Raw genomic sequence first — 20109 nt, 5'->3', positions numbered from 1 at the left:
AAAAGAATGTAAGATATGAGAAAGGGTATATTTAGTTGGAGTTCTCTGTGAATAAAGTTAACCATTCATCTAGGACTCAAAGTTACAGGTATTTGCTAGTCACACCTCCATCAGCAACATCTCAAGATCAGGACTTGGGAGGAACTCACCTACCGCTAAACCCTGTCTTTCCTTCTGTACTTTGAAGATAGAAGGGTTCTGTGTGAATGGAGATGTAGCTTCTGCTGAACTTTCCCTCAGGGTGACAAATGTTTCCACATGGAACAGGCCACTTCTATTGTTTGAGCCTCAGAGCAGGACCAGGCACAGTCCTTGTGGGCTTCTGTGATGCACTTCAGACTCTGGGCACCACCCTTAGAGTACCAGGTCACCAGAGTCAATGTGAATGCAAGGAGCTGTACCCAAGCCTGGGAACAGTAAGAGGAAAGGTACAGAAAGAATGCTCAGGATGTGCTTTGTTCCCTGGTCATTTCACATGGGTCTGTGTACTAAACATCCTGCATGAATCTCAGTCATCTTATTCATTCATGAAACTGAGATGCAAAATGTAGTCTTGAAAGATGGGGCCACTTTCAAGGACAGTGAGTATGCCAATTAAAACAAAAAGTTCTTGTGAATTATCTAAAGTAGAAAGTTTGTATTTCTCACTGAGATACTGTTTTTAAGTGTTGAGTAGTAAAGGTTAAAGTCAGAGAATGTTTGCCCTTGAGGCAGAGATTTGATAAGAAATGAGTCTAAATTAATATGTTCCTCCAGACATCATGAACCAGAAAAATGGGGAAGAAAAATGATATCAGAAATGAACATAGATGTGGTGATATTGTGTCCCCCAATCTACTGTGCACCCTAATAAACTTATCTGGGGTCAGGAAACAGAACAGCCACTAGATAAACATAGAGGCCAGAAAATGGTGGCACACACACCTTTAATCCTAGCATTCCAGAGGCAGAGATCCATCTGGATCTCTGTGAGTTCAAAGCCACACTGTAAACAGTCAGGCTTGATGGCAATGTCAAGAACCAAACATGAACCATGGAAAAGTACTAGCTAGGCCAGAGAACAAGTCATAAGCCCACTGCCTCTTCCCAGAGCAGTAACACCCGTTTACTAACCAGAGGCCCCCAAAGATAAGAGAACATCCCATAGTCAGGTGCCATGACAACCAAATGTAAAGAGCATTCCATGGTCAGGTAGCCTAGCAACAGAACAAATGGCCCCTGAGCAGTGAGTGACCTTAGCTGACATCTTGCAGTTGTACGACCTGCACATCTCCCACATCTTGCACCCCTTCCACATCCCTCCCCATTCTCTCCTTCCTGCCCCTTCCCCTCCTATGCTATATAAGCCTTGTGGAGAAAAATAAAACCCGCAGCTTGATCTCTTGTCTGTGCTGTAGTCCCTCGTGTCCTCTGTCTCTTTCATTTGCTCCCACAGGTGGGTCGCCCCTGTTGAAATCCTGCTGGCCGGGGCAATGACACATGCCTTTAATCCTAGGAAGTGATGGTAGGAAGCAGAAAGGTATATAAGGCATGAGGACTAGGAACTAGAGATTTTTTTAGGTCCAGTTAAGCTTTTAGGCTTCTAGCAGCAGTTTAGCTGAGACCCATTGAGATAAGGACACAGAAGCTTTCAATCTGAGGAAACAAGACCAGCTGAGGAATTGGTGAGGTGAGGTTGGCTGTGGCTTGTTCTATTTCTCTGACCTTTCAGTGTTTACCCCAATACCTGGCTCTGGGTTTGTTTTTATTTATAAGACCTTTTAAGATTTGTGTTACACATAGGGGCATTTGTATCCTTCATGTTTTTCTGGAAAAGTGAGTCTATGATAGTATTGCAACATATTCCTGTTTTTGTTTTTCTCTTTCATGTGTATGTGTGTGGTGTGCATGTATGTGTCTATGCATGTTTGCATCTGTGCGGATGTGTTCATCTGTGGATGGTGGCCTTAACCATCTGAGCCATCCTGTTGGCCCCTACATTCCTCAATTTCTTAACTTTCAGTTTGTGTGTATCTATGTATTTATTTAAATGGAATTATAGATAGAATATAGTTGTGTCTTTTTTAAAAAATATAATCTATCATTCTTTAAAGGCAAGGACTTACTGTGTATCCCTCAATGGTCTAGAACTTACTATATAGACCAGGCTAGTCTCAAACTCACAGAGGTCTATCCATTCTTGCTTCTGAAATGCTAGGATTAAGAGCATGAGTAATTATGCATGGCTCTGTCTTTAATGGTATATTTTAATAATTTATACTTAAAATAATTATGGTCAGAATTAGATTTGCCTATAATATTTGTAAATGTTTAATAATTATTTTTCATTTCTCACCTTTTTCTGTCTTCTATTTTTTGTTCTCATTTTTTCTTTTAGTGTATTAGTTATACTTATTTTTAAAACTCTAGTACATGTTCTTGAGTTTCTAAAATGCATCTTTTTAAAAACTTAGGCCAATGTAAAAATAACACTGTGTCACTTTTTATGTAATGTGGATACACAAGAGAATATCCATTTTATGTCATGTAGCATTAGATAAAACATTCCCTATCAGAAAAGAACTAAAAATAAATTGTGTACCTTCACATTCTCCATGTATATTTGATTCTGTTATATGGACTGTATGAGAAAACATGTTTATTTCTGTATAACTTGATGATAATTTAAGAGAGGGAAATATCTAAACATTATAAATGTTTACAATCACAAATTATGATCACATAATGAAATTGGATGAAAATTAGTTTTCTTTTTCCTCTCTTCTCTTCTCTTCTCTTTTCTTTTTGAGACAGGGTTTCTCTGTGTAGCCTTGTCTGTCCTGGAACTCACTTTGTAGAACAGGCTGGCCTCAAACTCACAGAACTTGGGAAGCAGAGGCAGGAAATGGAGGAGTTAAAACAGCACTATAGAACAATTCCTGAAGTATATGGGATGAGACCACATTTCTCATAAATTGATTTGAGTAAATTTTTAATTATAAAGGAACTTAAATACTTCATGGAAGAGTGGACAGTATCCAGTTATAAATACATACACACAAAGGCAAAGCCCTGAACCAAGAGACGAAGTCCTGTGATAAAATCACATTGCAGAGCTTGTCAGAGAGACAGTGACATTGGCAGTGAGAATCGCTGTTCCTGAAGTATGTAAAACCCAAAAGGTACATTTGAGAATTGGGGTGAAGATGCTTAGGACTGACATAGTAAAATCACTTTTATGATCAACAGAAGACATCCAGTGGAAATCCAACAATAGCACATTATTCACAGTGAAATAGAGGGAGCGGTACAGGATCTGGTTAGGGGAGAAAGTCTATTCCATGTGAGAACTTCGCAGCCACTCAATAAAAATGGTCCTCTGGAGAGTTCTCCTAGAGCCTGGGAAGAGGGAATCAAACAGCCCCTCCTGGCTGGCCATTTCCTCATATATAAATTCAGGTTCTGCAAACGGAGATGAGAACAAGACTATATGAATTGTCTAGGTGACCCTGTAGTAAAAGACTGGGCAGTTAGAAGGCAGGTCAGCATATGGTTGGACACCAATCACCAAACATCTTCATCAGCTGAATATAGGTCAGAGGTCTCTGGTGGCAGACACATATATTTCTTTGTTGGCTTGTTTGTCTTTCTGTCTCAAGAATCAATCTAGGTATAATTGTTTTCACTTGATTTAAGCCATTTAGTCTGTAATTTCTTAGGACATTCTGAGACACATAGTTTAATTTTTGAAATGCTACCATTGATGTGTATATCTGCATGTAGATAAGTGCATATAGGTCAGGATGCCCATGGAGGCCAGAAGAGGGTATAGAATCCCCTGGAGTTTGAAAGGTCACTGCAGGGACTGTGGTGGCCTCTTGCAAGTTCTGCAACTGGCTTGATCAGCAATGTCAAGTGTCACAGGAAGGGAAAGGGGGCATGATGTGTGTGTGTGTGTGTGTGTGTGTGTGTGTGTGTGTGTGTGTGTAAAACACTTGGCTCCAGCAACATCCATCAGACCCTAAGAGCCACACACTGTGGTCTTGTAGGACTCAGGACTTTCTTCCACAGTAAAGTTTCTGCAGAGCAAACTTCATGTCTTTGTTCCTCAGACAATAGACAACTGGATTCAAAGAAGGAGTGAGGACAGAGTAGAAAACAGAGGCCAGGCGACCCTGGATTGGAGAGTACCGGGAAGCAGGCCTCAGGTACATAAAGCTTCCAGTTCCATAGAACAAGAGGACTGTGGTCAGGTGAGAGGAACAGGTAGAAAAGGCCTTCCACCTGCCATCCACTGAGGGGATGCGGACAACTGTGGACACGATGCCCACATAGGAGAGGACCGTGAGGAGAAAGGAGCTCATAACAATGCAGCTGCTGACAGCAAAGCCCACCTCCTCATGGAGATGGTAATCAGTGCAGGACAGTCTCATGACTGGAGGGATGTCACAGAAGAAGTGTTCAACAACATTGGGTCCACAGTAAGGGAGGGAGAAGGTGTTGAAAGTGTGGAAGGCTGAGTAGATGGCCCCACTCACCCAGGCAGTGACCACCAGCTCAACACAACATTTCTGGCTCATGATGGTGCCATAGAGCAGTGGCCTGAGGATGGCCAGGAACCGGTCATAAGCCATGGCCGTGAGCAGGAAGCATTCGGTAGATGAAAGTGTGATAAATATGTAAAGCTGGGCTACACATTCGAGATAGGAGATGACTCCCGAGCCTGTGAAGGATATAAGCACTGCCTTGGGGATGGTGGCTGAAGTGTAGCTCATGTCCAGGAAAGATAAATTCTTCAGGAAGAAGTACATGGGGGAGTGAAGCCTACTGTCTCTCATCACTGCTATGATGATGGAGCTGTTCCCCAGGAGGCCAAATGTGTAGACAAGCAAGAAAAACGGGATGACCACCAATTTCAGCTGTGGGACATCTGAGAAGCCCCTGAGGATGAAGTGAGTCACTCTTGTGTGATTGGACATGTCTGCTCAAGTTGTGTTCAGATGCAGGGACCACACACAGCTAAGGGAGAGGTCAGAAATAGGAGGCAGTCTCAGAACATGTGTCTGCAGCTCCATGTTGTCTACAGAGTCATGACTTTCACCAGAAAACTAACACCAGGAAGCAGCTTATCAAAAATGGCCTTTCAAAGAACTGAGGAGGAGGAAAGGGTGGGAGAAGAAAAGGGGGAGGGAGAAGAGAGGAGGGGAGAGAGGGCACACTTGCTCTTAAATTCTCCATGGAGTCAAGTGGGAAGCAGTCCCATGCATTTGCTTTCTATGTATTGAAGCAAGTCAACTCATAAACATTTCAATGTTTTTTTTTTAAAGGATAGAGTGGTTTTCTATTTTTACTCTCATTATTAACAATTTCCTTCTTAATATTCTATAGATTTTCTAAATCTCATTTTCTTTCCATTGCTGATTCACCCCCACATACCTTTAGTATTAATTCCATTGTTATTTTTTCTTAAGAGTCTTTTTTTAACTAAAAAAAAAAAATCATTCTACCAACACTGTTGGCCAAATGTCCTCTATTGAAGAGCACATGTAACATGAAACACTCGAGTTCTAGGTTTCTGTAAATTCCTGTTCCTAGAGACTTTTATTTATCCTCCTGGTTTTTTTCACTCTGTGGGTATGCAGGAACATGCTGTACTATTTCTCTGCCTGTAGAGATGGTCAGTATCTGATGATGAGCCCTCAGTGGACATTAGTGAATGGGCAAACCAAAGCAAGCATCTGTGGTCTCCCTCAGACATCAGCCTCGAAGCCTAGCTCTGAGCTCTGGAGACTGAGCTGTGAGCAAGCTCACGGGTGTGGAAAAACATCAACCCCCAACACTCACTGATGCCGAATGTGTAGCCTGCTTATTAGGTTTAGTAGACTATGTTACACCCATGGAAGTATCTGCTGCTCTGAGCCCTTTTCCTGGTTCATCAGCAGCTCCAGAGAAGACAGCTGCCACGGGTGCTGAACGGGGGGGCCGAGGCTCCCACTTTTATCACGTATTCCCTACATTCCTGGGAAAGACTGCTACTATTTGGCTGAGGACCTCACGATCACCCCCAGGTCAGCTGGGAGGGAGCAGTGCAGACATAGGGGCCGATGAAGGCCCAGGCTGCAGCCTGGGTGCTGTACCAGAGCCTGGGCAGCTGGAGGAAGCAGTGTGGGCAATTCCCTTAGAAAAGTAAATGTGCACTGTGTTTGGGAAAGGGCAAAGTTTTCAGAAAGTACAACTGCTGGTGTACTCTGGGTGGGACAGAGTGGCTTTGGTCTTACCTGGAATTCCTGATATAGCTTAACAGACATGCCTCGTTAAATGGAAGGAGAAAATACTTGAAGGAGCTTTGCGTGAATGAGTGGGTAGGGAGGTCCTGGTTAAAACAAAAAAACAAAAAACAAAAAAACCTCAAGTTTTCTGGGACTGGAGTGATGGCTCAGCAGTTAAGAGTACTGGCTGTTTTTTCAAGGATCCAGGTTCAATTCCCAGCACCCACATGGCAGTTCACAACTGTCTGTAACTCCAGTCCCAGGTGATCTGACACCCTCATACAGTCGTACATGCAGGCAAAACCCCAAGGTACATTACATAAATAAACCTTAAAAAACTCTAGGTTTTATGCAGTTTTGTAAAGTCCACAGAAATACCAGCAGCATAATTCTATTTCTGGAAGACAGAGCGGAGCCAGTCTGCTCATGTGGAAGAGAATTAACCTCGGGAAGGCACTGACACTGAGTGCTCAGCAAGCCACAGCCAGAATGACGCTTGGTTCAAAGGCCGGGTGAATGTAATTGTCACCGTGACTGAGACTAGCTCATGGTGGCTGTGCCCAGGCACTGCCTGCCTCCTCTCTCCCTCCCCCATCTTCCCAGCCTCCTCTTCCTAAATCGACCCGATAAACCCTGGCACAAGATTTTCCCTCTGGTTTTGGAAGAAACCAAATCCAGATCCTGGCTGGTTTGTCTGGCTGAATGGCTGTCAGAATCTGGTGTGACTGGGATGTGGATTTTGTTAGGAAGTGGTATTAAATTTGGAGCTATTTGCTAATGTGAAAGTGAAGGACATTCACAACATTGTGTTTTCCGGCTTGTGAAAACTTGTACCTTCAAAGCATTGAAACACTGTCCCTCTAAGGATGCCCTTGTTAATGCAGCAAATGTTAAATACCAAGGTGACTGTGACAATACCTTTACATTGTATCTTTACATTGTAAATCCCCCCATTTGTCCACAAATAGCCAAAACTTGCAGTTTCTGTCTCTGAAAAACATGTTTAATACTATAAGTATAATTTGGGCAGGAACCTAAAAGCAACTTCCTGATAAAAGTGTGTGTATGAATGTGATGTGATGCTACTGATCTATATAAACTATGGGAGATTTCTGCTTTGAACTGTTCTCCTTATTGGCATTAGCTAGAGTGGTCGCTCTCTATTATTAAAAGAAACTTTCCTTTAGTAAGCTCTAAGTGCATGGAGTGATTTCTCACTGAAAAGGGTAACAACAGAATTGTCTTTTTGTCCCCATCTTTTTGAAATAGTATGATGTCCGGGTTCATCTTTCTTGACAGAGAAAGGACTTCCCTCTTTCCTAAAGATTGTGCAGCATCCCCTGTGCGTATATCACCACTTTTTATCCATTCCCACATTGATGGGCACTTGGGTTGTTTCTGCAGGTCAGTCCCTTCCAGTAGTGCTTCCATGCACACAGTAATGCAAACATCTTTTCAATATGGGGATTGTAATCCCTTTAGGTGCTCACTCAGAGTTGGATTTGCTAGATCCTGGGATTATTCTGTTCCTAGCTTTCTGAGGATTCTGCACTCACTTTTTTTGTGTGACTGGTAAGAAGATGAGGTGACAAAGAATGATTATTAGCTTAACTTGTTCCACAGTGTGCTCATTGAAATATTACCTAAACCTATTAAATTATCACTAGTCAAAAATTGAATAAGGCCTGTAACCACAGGATTTGAGTGATGGAGGCAGGAGAATCAGAATTTTAAGATCATTTTGGCTATCTAGAGAGTTGGAGTGTAACTTGGGATACTAGAGGGCCTGTTTTTAAAAAAAGTTTTTAAAAAACCAAGAAAATATATTGGTTACATAATTCAGTTCCGAATAAATGATATAGTTGGTCATATTGTGTTTTCAGTGAGTAAGAGAGAAATTAATGCTTGCTTTCAGCCCACTTTTTCCTTTTTATTCAGTCCAGGTTTCTTACTCAGAATGGTTCTGCTTCACACATCAGTTAATCCAAGCAAGACATTTTCAGAGGCTAGCCATGTAAACAATCCCTCATAGGTGTGCCTAGAAGGTCTATCTTCTAGGTGATTCTAGATCTGATCAAGTTAGCAAGTGAGATTAAATATTGTAGTTCCTTAGGCATGAGAGATGGGGACCTACCTGCCTTTTCTCTCTGTTGATGGAATTGAGTCATGACACCTGATGTGAACTGAGGAGGAATTTCCTTTTGCTGTGTTTTCTGTTGAAGCCTGAATCCCTAGCTCACCCAGGCATGAATTTCCAGTCAACTTCATTATTCAGATTTCTGGTGTGTTCAGGTATTGCTTCCCCCAGAATGGCTCATTAACTGAATTTGGATACAATTTAAAAGGCAGATTTTTTGATTGTGTATATTATTTCCAATTTCTATGAGTTTGTAATTTTAGTTCCTAGATGCTGTGAGAGAAGGGCTAGCTTAGACTCAAAAAATAAAGGAGACAAATACAATTTTGGGTTACAGAGCAGTCTTCGTTAACTCCGACACTGCTCTGCATTCCATCCTCAACGGGTGTTCTCTCTCGGATTGGCACCATCTCCCACCTCAGTGATTAAGTGGCTTCTTTTAACTCCACAGGTATTACTTACATGGCTTCATTTATAGCAATTCTATTATCTGCCATTTGTAAAGCTGGTGCTTGGAGAAAGTGGAATTCTGGCCACTGGTGGTACTGACTGGCTGGGAGAGATAGCAGGCAGGCTTCATGGTGGCGCCGACAGAAGACGTGTGGAGGAGGTTGAATCTATCTAGATGGGGGAAGTGTACTCAGGAGCAATGAAGAATGGCTTCGAGACACTCATGAAGTGGGAGAACTCACTCTATATAACCATGTGCTTTTCCTCCAATCAGATATTTCAATGACAATGTGAACGTTTTAGGTTATTGATGGCAAATGATTTATTAGAAAATTGTCTTAGTTCCTGTACCATGTCTATCACCAAAATGCTTGACTTGAGTATGAAATTTTAGAAGATAGGATCCATCAACGTGAGCAAGACATGGCGGGGAGGAGTGGCAAACATCAACACACACCCAAGGCAAAGAAAATGGCATCAGTCTCCTAGGTGACTCTAAATCCAGTCGAGCTGACGATGAGGGACAGTCATCACATCTGCTCAGTACTTGGCCTGGTATCACATTTTCCAAGATGCAGAGTCTGGGCCTTCAGCAAGTTACTTTGCAGTTTGCCAGAAATTGTTTATACAGAGCCTATGTCATTTTCAAAATATATAGGCCAGTAGCAAAAGATGCCCCCAGTATGGGGTGAGACACCTGTGCATATATTTAAACCAAAGTGCTCTCTCAATAGAGTCTGGAGCTCAGGTTTGAAAATCAAAGCCTTTTCTTGTCCAGTCTAAATTTTCATTGGCCTTAACTCTGTTTCCTCACACTTCCCTAATGTCTTCCTAGAGCTGATGTTGTTTGCACTGGTCCATGAATATATACGTATCAAAGCTTAATAACAGATTCATTTGTATTAGACCCTGGATGTGAATATAATTTCAAAAGAGAGCATGTTGCTTCTGTAATCAAAAAAAATCATGAAAAACACTCCTCAAAGTATAACTTAGGTTTCAAAATAGAATAGTTAAGCCGGAGATGAAGAGCTCACACTTTGGCACCAATTATCTTTGTGGCTTTTGACTAGGGGTGGTCAAGGTGACCCTGATCACAGCTGCGTTTGTCTCCTGGGGGACTCTATTTGGAGTTGCCTTGCCTGAGTGCTTCTTCAGTCTCCTCTGAGGGTTTGGTTTCTGCTCATCAGGTTGTGTTTTCATTCTGTTGCTGCTGAGGCCTTCCACATAAGGGTCCACTGTCCTCTCTTTCATTCTTTCAATCATCTCCACAAAGACTGAATTCTGAGTGAAGCACTCTATGCACAGCCCACTAGCAGTTATTTAATGACTCCAGTCCTTAGGAATCTAATGTCTAACATGGGTGGAAAACTTCTTCTTAAACAGAATTCTTGGAGGCCCTGACAGTTTCTAAAAGCAGCTGGTGCATTGTACCTGTGCAATACATTTGGCTTCTGTTTGATCTTCCCTCTGTCAATTTTATTTGAGACAAGTTCATCTTGTGCTAGCAGAGTCAGTTCTGACTCTACTTGGGCTATGAGATCCACAGGAGGCAGTGCCATGCATCAGAGGAAGCAACTCATGATTCCTGCAAACTCAGACAGCTAACCATTGGTATATGTGAATACAGTTGAGAAGACGGTTTTAAGACAAGGTTGTTAGTTAGTTGGCCTTGAATTCACTTCCTGCTTAAGAACTTGTATTGTTCCCTGCCTCTGAAATAGCTGGGTAGAATATTACAATTACTACAAATAGATAGTAAATAGACATTCTTATACTATCAGGCCATTGTCAATATTCTGAGCTAGACTGAAGATACTTGAACAACTTTAGAAATAGTAATTTACAGCAGTTGCTATTCCAATATGTAAACAAGCCCATTAAGCAAAAAGCACATATTTTGTCTTGTGCCCAGTTGATGATATACTAAGAGGCAGTGGTGAAATCATATTCAGAGAAGTTGTGATATAAAAATGATCAGCTTTTTCATAAAATATTTCTATAATTTACAGACCTTCAATTTTCCTAAAAGAAGTACAAATTGATTGATAGGTGATGAACACATCAGTTGTGATTATCCACAGAGGAATGTTTGTTGTTTTGTTATCTCAGTCAGCTCTTACCTGGTGGAATGATGCTCACTTTCTGTGTCCAAAGGTCATCAAGTGACAACAGGGACAGCAGGACTGTCTCAGGAGGTCAGTCAGCTGCCTTGGCAAGGAATTGATGGAGATGTGGACGGAGGAAGCTGTCTGATTCCATTTGCATGTCTTAAATATTGTGAACTGATTCACCTTCCAGTTCATCTGGGAAAAGGAGCCAGCCTGCTCTGAGCTATCTGGGGAGCTTGCTCTGGGAATATGTTTGGTTCCTGTCAGGTACCATTGTCTAAGACTTCTCAGGGTCCCTGTGGGTTATCTTAGAGAACTTAAAAAAATGTTTCCTGGGGCCACATGAAAATGCCAGTTGGTATAACAAAACTATGGTTTGAATTTTTAGAAAGCTCAGACTTGAGGCTCAATGAGATAGATACTTATTTTAAGACAAAAATATCTGTATTCTATTCAGGCCACAAATATGAAATTGTGAAATATGAACTCATCATTTTCTTTGTCTGAGTTTTTAGGGTACTTAGAAGCATCAGACAACTCCATTACACTCATATCTGCTACTGTGACCTGTGACCCCAAACGATTGCTCAGAGCCTTGTCTTGCCTTACAGATATCCACAGATGACATCATTTAAGTGCCAGGTTTACTATTACATGCCATAAGCGATCCTTTGATGCTTACTAATGATGCAACTAATTCTTAGTCTATTGCTCACAGCAGGATCTATCATACTTTTAAATACATCTAGGTTGGTGGACAGAAAACAAAACCTAGCCCTGATGGGGATGGCGAGGAGGACTGAGTTTGAGGCCATCCTGGGCTGTGTAGCAGGGTCCTGTCTAAAGACAAACACAGCAAAATGTGTGTGTGGCACACACACACACCTACATTATTGGTGTTTTACTATTGGTGTATCTATTCTAGTACAGCTTGTTTCTTGAGTCTTGCCAAGGTCATTGTAGAAACATAAATACAAAAGGAAATATATGCAAATCTAAAGTCTACAGGGCTATGTGATTTTGCTGTGTGAAGAAGTTCATACAACCAAAGCTCTGGTCAAGCAAAACTTGACCATCAGCTTGGTGTCTTTCGTACCTCTTCCCAATCAACATACCTCTGTGGATAGCTGAGCTGACAAGCAGGCACCCACATTTACCAATATGTTCTGATTGACATTTGCATCTGGCTTCTTTGACTTACATTTTTATGTGAGATTCATGCATGTTGCTTTCTATAATTCTAATGTGTATTTTTATGTATTCCCAAGATTTGTTATTTTTTTAAGGAGGGCCTGCTAGTCAGACATATGAAGAACTCAATCTATAGCAAGAAAATAAAAATTTAAATATGGGCAAAGTACTTGAACAGCTGTTTGTCAAAAGGTATACACGTGCCCAATAGGTACAGGAAACATACTTAAAAATCACCACTAGGGATATGTTTTAATACTGTAGCTCAGTGGTAGAGCGCTTGCCTAGCAAGTGCAAGGCTCTAGGTTCGATCCTCAGCTCAAAAAAGAAAAAAAATACTGTTTCTTTTCAAATGTAAAGTTTGCAATTTTTTCCCTTTTGCTTCATTGGATTGCTTCCCTCCTTCACTGTGAAAGGCATTTCTGGTTTGATATAATCTTACTTGACTGTGTTTGCTTAGTTGCCTGTGATTTGGTATCATACCTCCCAAATCAGGTCCAGCCCCCATCCTATATATTTTTCCCTATATATTTTCCCAATATGTTTACATTGGTCATATATTTAACCCTGTAATTCATTTAGACTGATTTTTGGATGTGGGGGAGAGGTAAGTGTCTAATTTCACTTTTCTCCATGTGGACATTCTTTTTTCCTCACAACATCATATTTAAAGAGATCATTCCTACCTCAGCAAATGGTTTTAGTTATAGCAGTTTTATATCATAAGACAGTATGATATAAAATTAAATTTCATTTTTACTTGTAACTAAAACCATATAGTGCTGTAAAGGAAGAGTCTAGGAATGAATGTAGGCATTTACAGCCAATAGATTTCCAACACAATGCCAAGAACAGGGATGCTAGGAATGAGGACGGTTCTCAGAGATTGGCACATACCAATAAAAACAAAACAAATCCTATCTGTCTCTCATGTCTTAGGGGAGAGACTTCTCACTCTACATATTTCAGAGAAGTATAGTAAGTAAACAGGCCTGGCTCATGAGGAGAACAGCCTCTCTATTCACAACAAAGACAGGGAGACTCCTGTCTGAACGCTTTGGAGAAGCACAGTGGCCAAACTTTGATCTGGAACTCGAGCAGTGGCTCTGCTTAATGCAGTGTCCAGTGGCCACATCTAGGCAGGAGTGCCACCTCCACATGGAGAGGAAGGGCCTGGACTGGCTTGATACAAGGCAAATTTCAACTGGATTGTGTAAGCCTCGCCTTAGGGATGACTCTACACCTAACATCTGTGCCCAGTTTGTAACCCAATAGCAGAACTGCCTGCCCAGAGTGAATGTCTGTGAACATCTGTCCAGTGGACCTCAGTCCCAGCCAGTAGTTCTACCTGATGCACACATAGTTCTGCCTTTGGTCTCACTGGATAATGGAGTCCAGCATGTCCCCTCACCCTACAATAGAACAAAGGCAGCACCTTACCCGGTGAGAGACACTATGCACACTTGGGTTGTCCCATATCATCTTCACTTGGCCATTAAGCATCTACCCTCAAAGAGTACCTATAGAAACCAAAGTGTTTGCGTGTCTTCAAACTCACAGAAAACACTGAGACACAAGAGATATGAAGACCCAAAGGATTGTAGCACCTCAAAAAATGTAACATGATAGAACAGACCCCAAATGAAAAACAAAACCAAGAAAGCTCTGATAATGGACAGGAGAGAAATGGAGGTTGGTGACATCTTAAGACTGAGAAAGAATTCTGGGCCATACTGATAAAACAGGCCTATGAGTTACAAGGATGTATACATATCCTTCAAAGAGTCAAAGTTCAGCTCTAGACTCCTTCAGCAAAGTACAGAGTACAACATGGCAAGCCACAATATTCTCTGCCTTCCTAGTTCATATGAAAGCTGTACTTAAAAGCCATCATATGCGACATAAAATATTCATACTTTAATCAAGCTATTTCATTGCTAAAATGAGTACTGAGTTGGTGCTTCTTTTTTTATTTTGAACTTTTAGTTTGCATTGTTCCAGTATTAGTCACAAAAACTTAAAACACATTAATTTACTCCTTAGCCAAAGAGAGGAAAGGAATCCCAGAATACAATACTATGTAAATAAATATCATTTTATTTTTCTTAACACACATGAAAACATTTAATTCAATACAATTATGGAAAATACCAGACTTAACACTATTCTGTACTGAGTTCATTATTTGGATCTAAATTACACCGAACAGTGAGCAAATATTTGGTAGTTGGTAATTGAAGATGTGTGGGGGATTTGAGGAATGCTTCTAGACAGCAAGATCATTTTTAATTTTATTTTACTTGGGGTTTTTCAAGACAGGGTTTTCTCTTTGTAACAGTCCTGGCTGTCCTGGAACTCACTCTGTAGACCAGGCTGGCCTCAGACTCACAGAGATCCACCTACCTCTGCCTCACGAGTGCTGGGATTAAAGGAGTGTATCACCACTGTCCGGCTGCAAGATCATTTTTTAAAAAAAGTATAAACATCTTAAAATTACTTTTCAAATTAATAACCAAGAGCTGTCTAATTGGACTGTAAGTCTGTTCAATAGGAGTGAATTCATGTATGGTACTGCACACCTAGCTAAGTACCCACGACCAAGGAGGTCCTAGACTCTGGAGGAGAACCTAGCACTGTCACTTTCCTAAACAAATATAATTTCAAACCGTCTTCAAAATACTTACACCCATAGAGCTGTTTATCTCTCACCATTAGCAAGGAAACGTCTTTCTGCAGCAGATGGAGATCACTGCAGGAATCCACAATTGGCTAAAATGCAGACAACTGACCATGGGGTGCTGTCCGAGCTGATACATCTACAGCATAACCCTTCACCCCAGAGTCAAGGGGAAGCATGGAAGAGGGGCAGAAAGATTTTAAGAGATGGCAAGCCAGGACACCTGCTGAGAGAGCATGTCTTCTGGACATGATGGGGAGGTGTCTCAAGAAATCCCAGTAATATGGTTGCCTAAATAAGAGAATTGGACAGGGAACAAGGAGGGGTGGAAATGATGGACATACAGTATGCACATAGGAAATTCTCAAAAACCTGAAAGAACTTAAGTGAAAAAAGATACAGTTAAATAATAAAAATTCTAACATTTCAACTCAAGAGCCTATATTAAAAAAAACATTTTTGAATAAAAATTTTACAAGAATATCTTTTTAAGTGATATCTTGCATTAATATATATTTACATTTTATTTGGGCTAATTATTATGGTACAAAGATTTTTCAATGTTACCCATAGCTGCAGCAGCCAAAAACTTTCACCTGAAAATTAATATTGACGGCTTTCAAAACTGAGGTGTATACTAACCAAATTTCTCTCTTTCTTTTCTTTTTTAGAGATAGAGTCTCATGTAGCTCAGGCTAGCCTCAAACTATGTAGCTGAGGATGACCTTGATTCCCCTGCCTCCACAAGTGCCGGATCACAGAGGTATTCCACCACCGCTCATACACCTTACATGGGCTTTGTCTTTCACCAAATGACCTCATGCATTCTTATTTTCTCAGTGACAGACATTCCTTAGATGCTCATACTTGTTAACTTAACATCCAAGAAAAAAAGAATACTGGAATCAGGAGAAAAAGAATACATAATAATTGATGAGAGTGCAAATTAGAACAGACGTTATGGAAAACAGCATGGAAGCTGCTTGCAAGGCTAAAAGTAAAGTTAGCATGAGGTCTGTTAGAACACCGGACTGAAAACCCTAACAGGTTAGCTACTTGTACAAAATGAAACCAGTATGCCAAAGAGAAATACCTGCACCTTGTATTCATTGCAAATGTATTCACCATAGCCAAGACACATTTATTTCATTTCCTACAGGCACCTCTCCTGAGTTCCACTAATACATGAATGGGTAAAGGGTATAATAAACAATATTTTCTATGGGATGCTTTACATCCTCAAAAAGGAAAAGAAACCTTCCATTTAGAATAGCACAAATTATCATTTGGAATAACCTAAGTGAAACTAAAGAACATTATTATTAAGTAAAATAGTCAGGAACAGAAAAATAAGCCACATTTTCTTGCTTATTAGGCATATGTTTTAAAAAAAAGGTTTGAGTGCATAGAATACAAGAAAAATGTTTACTGTAGGCTAGAGGAGAAAGAGGCCTGAGGAAATGTTGATCAAAGTAGAAACTTGTAGTTGGGGGCTGGAGAGATTGCTCAGTGGTGAAGAGGGTGTACTGCTGTCACAGGAGACCAGAGTTTGGGCCCCAGCATTGCTGCAGGGACTTACAATTGTCTGTAACTCCAGTTCCAGGGAATCAGACACCTTCTTCAGGCTTCTGAGGGCACTGTACTCATATGCACATACTGCCCCCCCCCCCCATATAACATAGTGACTACAGCTATAATATAGTCTGTGTTGCAAAGTGAATAAGCAGGTTTTCATTAGATTTTTTTCCCCAGAGTAATGAAAATTGTATGAAGTAATACATGCCCAAAGGTTGGTCCAGTCATCCTACATTGTATGTTTTTAAGCCACAAGTTCTATAACACACACACACACACACACACACACACACACACACACACACACACACACACACTGTACCTAGAATATATAATTTTTAAAAAGCCGGATTTATTTTAATTTTGTGTATATTGGTGTTTTGCCTGCCATGTATGCCTGAGCACCATGTGCATGTAGTACCCTAAGAGGCCAGGAGAGGGCGTCAGATCCTTCGGATCTGGAGTTGTAGAAGTTATGAGCCACCATGGGGAGGCAAGGGCAGCAAGTGCTCTTAACCCCTGAGCCATCTCTCCAGCCCCATATCATATTTTTACCAATTAAAAAAACAATAAAAGACTCGAGGGACAGAATAAAACAATACCTCTAACTGACATTTTAGAGAACATTAGAGCCTGCCTACAGAACAGGAGAAAAGTATTTGCCAGCTATTCATCTCACAAACTATATATATATATATATATATGAAAGTGCCATGATCAAACCATTTATTTATTTATTTATTTATTTATTTATTTATTTATTTATTTATTTATTTATTTACTTACTTACTTACTTATTTACTTATTTACTTATTTATGTATGTATGTGTATATGTCAGACCAGGTCTCACTGTGTAGGCCTGGCCAGCCTGGAACTCTCTCTGTAGTTCAGGCTGGCCTCGAACTCACAGAGTTATAACTGCCTCTGTCTCCCTAGTTCTGGGATTAATATAGATATATAATATGATATAGTATAATATATACAATATAATATATAGTAAATATATTATAAAAGTTAAACTGCAGAAAGGAATCAATTGTTTAGAGAAGTAGGCAACTAAATAGAATAGACACCTCAAAGAAGTATTAATGGCCAAGAGGTACATGGTAAAAACATTGGCCATTCTTAGTAATCAGGCAGATGCAAATCAAAGCGGCATTCAGGTTCCCTCTCCTACCAGTCAGAGTGGCTGTCATCAAGGAAGCAGTGAACACGTGCTGGTGAGGATGGGGAAGGAACCTGTGCACACCAACAATGGGGCACACATTGATGCAGCCACTGCAGAAATCAGTGCCATGGTTGAAAAAAGACGAAAATCAGAACCTCTGTGTAATCCACCTGGAGCCCTCCAGAGTGTGTAACTGAAGGGCCCGAAGTCAGCGTGCTGCAGAGATGTGTGTGCTCAGCCATCCTTACTGTGGCACGGAAGAGAACCAGCCCAGGTACTCATCAACAGACATGTAGATTTAAAAATGAAGTTTTGTCCATCCTTAAAGGGGCAAAAAAAAAAAAATCATGTCGTTGGCAGGAAAAATGGATGGAACTGGGGATCATTGTGTTAAGTGGAGAAAGCAAACCCAGGAAGACAAACACCACACACTTGCTGTCGGATGTGCAATCTAAGTTTGAAAACTGACAAGAGAAGAAGGGAGACAACTTTGGGAGAGACAGGAGACTGGTGGGAGGAAGGGGGTACAGGATGCGTTAATGAGTGAATGTGCTCAGAGCATGTCCGTATGTATGTGAAGTGTCATGAGAACACCTTATTTATTTATTTGTTTGTTTGTTTATTTATTTATTTATTATGGGTTAATGAATGAATGTACTCAACGTATATCCTGTATGTGTCATGAGAACACCCTTTATTATCTCTCTCTATCTCTCTATCTATCTCTCTCTCTCTCTCTCTCTATCTATCTATCTATCTATCTATCTATCTATCTATTTTTCTATCTATCTATGTGTATATAGCCCTGGTCAGCCTGGAACTCTCTATGTAGTCCAGGCTGGCTTCAAATCCATAGAAGATATAACTGCCTCTGCTTTTCTAATTCTGGGGTTAAAGATATGTGCCACTGAATGCTGTGGAACAACCAGAACCTAATGCTCAAGTCCCTGTTTTTCCTCAAAAGACATACAAAATAATTTTTAAGAACTGCAATAAAATTATGGGGATTTGATGTATGAATTCAGTGCAGGACTTTTTTTTAACATTTGGGCCTGAAAACCTGAGGGCAAGGTTCATGAACATGATTTCATAAATGAATTTGACTCCACAAACTTAACAGCTGAGATTTCCATTTTTCACCCTTTTTCTTAGTGCTGCCTTGTATCTCTGTGGTGGTGAATTTACTGCTACAGAGTAAATTGTTTGTCTGGATTGCTTGCCTGGATGTGACCTCTGCACTGGATGTACCTGAAGGTGCGTGAAGAATGCCAACTTTTGAATTGACTTCATTATAGCCATACTTCTTCCTGTGTTTTAATGGACACTGATTTTGAGCAGGCAAGAGTCAATGTGAAAATTCTAAATAAACCCAACTAAGTCACTAACTGATGTCTGCACACCCTTTAGGAAGATTTAAGAATATTTTTGTGCTACCCCAGCACTGGGATCGTGGAGATGGCTTTCCTATAGACATCAGGACACATGCCCCACGCTCCATGGAAAGTTGAAGCACCACATACAAAAGTGATGCAATGAGGGAAACATGGAGGCATTAATGGCTGAAATAATGAGGTGTGGTTTGGAATGTAGGAAAACTTTTTGTAAATGAAGTATTTGGACAATAGTCATGGGACCCATTAAGCTAACAAGATGACACTCTCCTGGGACTGTTTTTCAGAGTTCCTTGGTGAGTCTTGGGACTTACACTATAGCCATACTTCTCTGATGAAAGTTGAGGTCTTTGGGGAAATTAAGAGGCTAAAGAGTGAGTGTCACCCTGGGACTGGAAAAAAAGATCAGTGTCCCAGAGCTTCTCTGGAAGGAATACACCAAGAAAGAAGCGGCCCCAGGGGACCTGCTGTCCTTGAAAGGCTAAAGCTAGAATAAGTGGGCAGAACTCTGCTACTTTAGCTAGGTGACTCTGCTGGCCTTGCCATCAGTCAGCTTCATCACATAACATGGGAATAAAGGACTAGGAATTTAGCTTTAGAAGAATGAATTTGATTGGAAAATATCTCCTTTAAAAGATCTGAACAGGGAATATTTCCTCCACATTTTTCCTCTGCGTAGTCTTTGTTGTTGACATTGGTCATTAATCATGTACTTCTGGTGGCCTAACCTTGTTTTCTCAAGCCTCCATACAGCATGTGCTGTGCCCTCATCCTTAATTGGCTACTATGACTGTTCTGTGCTGAAAGTGGACAGGGGCAGGGCAGGAAACCTTCATTGTACATTTGACTTCGACAATTATATATAAATCAGATCTCAAAAACATAATTTCCTGTCTACCTATCACAAAAAAACCCCCACGAAGTAAAATAAATAAACCTCACTTGTGTTTTAAGGCTTTTGTGACAAGCATGTCTATAGATACAGTAAAGAATGAAAAAAATAAAAACTAAGGTACTTGGAAATAAGAAATTAGAGGGTAAGATACAAGCTTCCAAGAGCCTGAAGACACAAAAGGACTAAATGGTTTATACAGAAGGGAAGAGAGTTAAACATTTAAGGAAGAGGTAAAAATATTTTAAGATTGAAAAACAAAACAAAA

At 40.6% G+C, this 20109-nt stretch overlaps 1 protein-coding gene across 1 annotated transcript; it reads right to left on the bottom strand.

Annotated features, from left to right (window-relative positions):
- Window positions 1–4031: 4031 nt before the first annotated feature.
- LOC118588259 (olfactory receptor 1019-like) lies at window positions 4032–4958 on the bottom strand. The gene has a single exon (XM_036194478.1). The coding sequence runs from the start codon at window positions 4956–4958 to the stop codon at window positions 4032–4034; it is 927 nt and encodes a 308-aa protein (XP_036050371.1).
- Window positions 4959–20109: the final 15151 nt, after the last annotated feature.

The sequence above is a fragment of the Onychomys torridus genome, chromosome 8 (assembly GCF_903995425.1).
Source record: "Onychomys torridus chromosome 8, mOncTor1.1, whole genome shotgun sequence".
NCBI lineage: Eukaryota > Metazoa > Chordata > Mammalia > Rodentia > Cricetidae > Onychomys > Onychomys torridus.
This window is presented reverse-complemented; position numbering and strand designations above follow the sequence as displayed.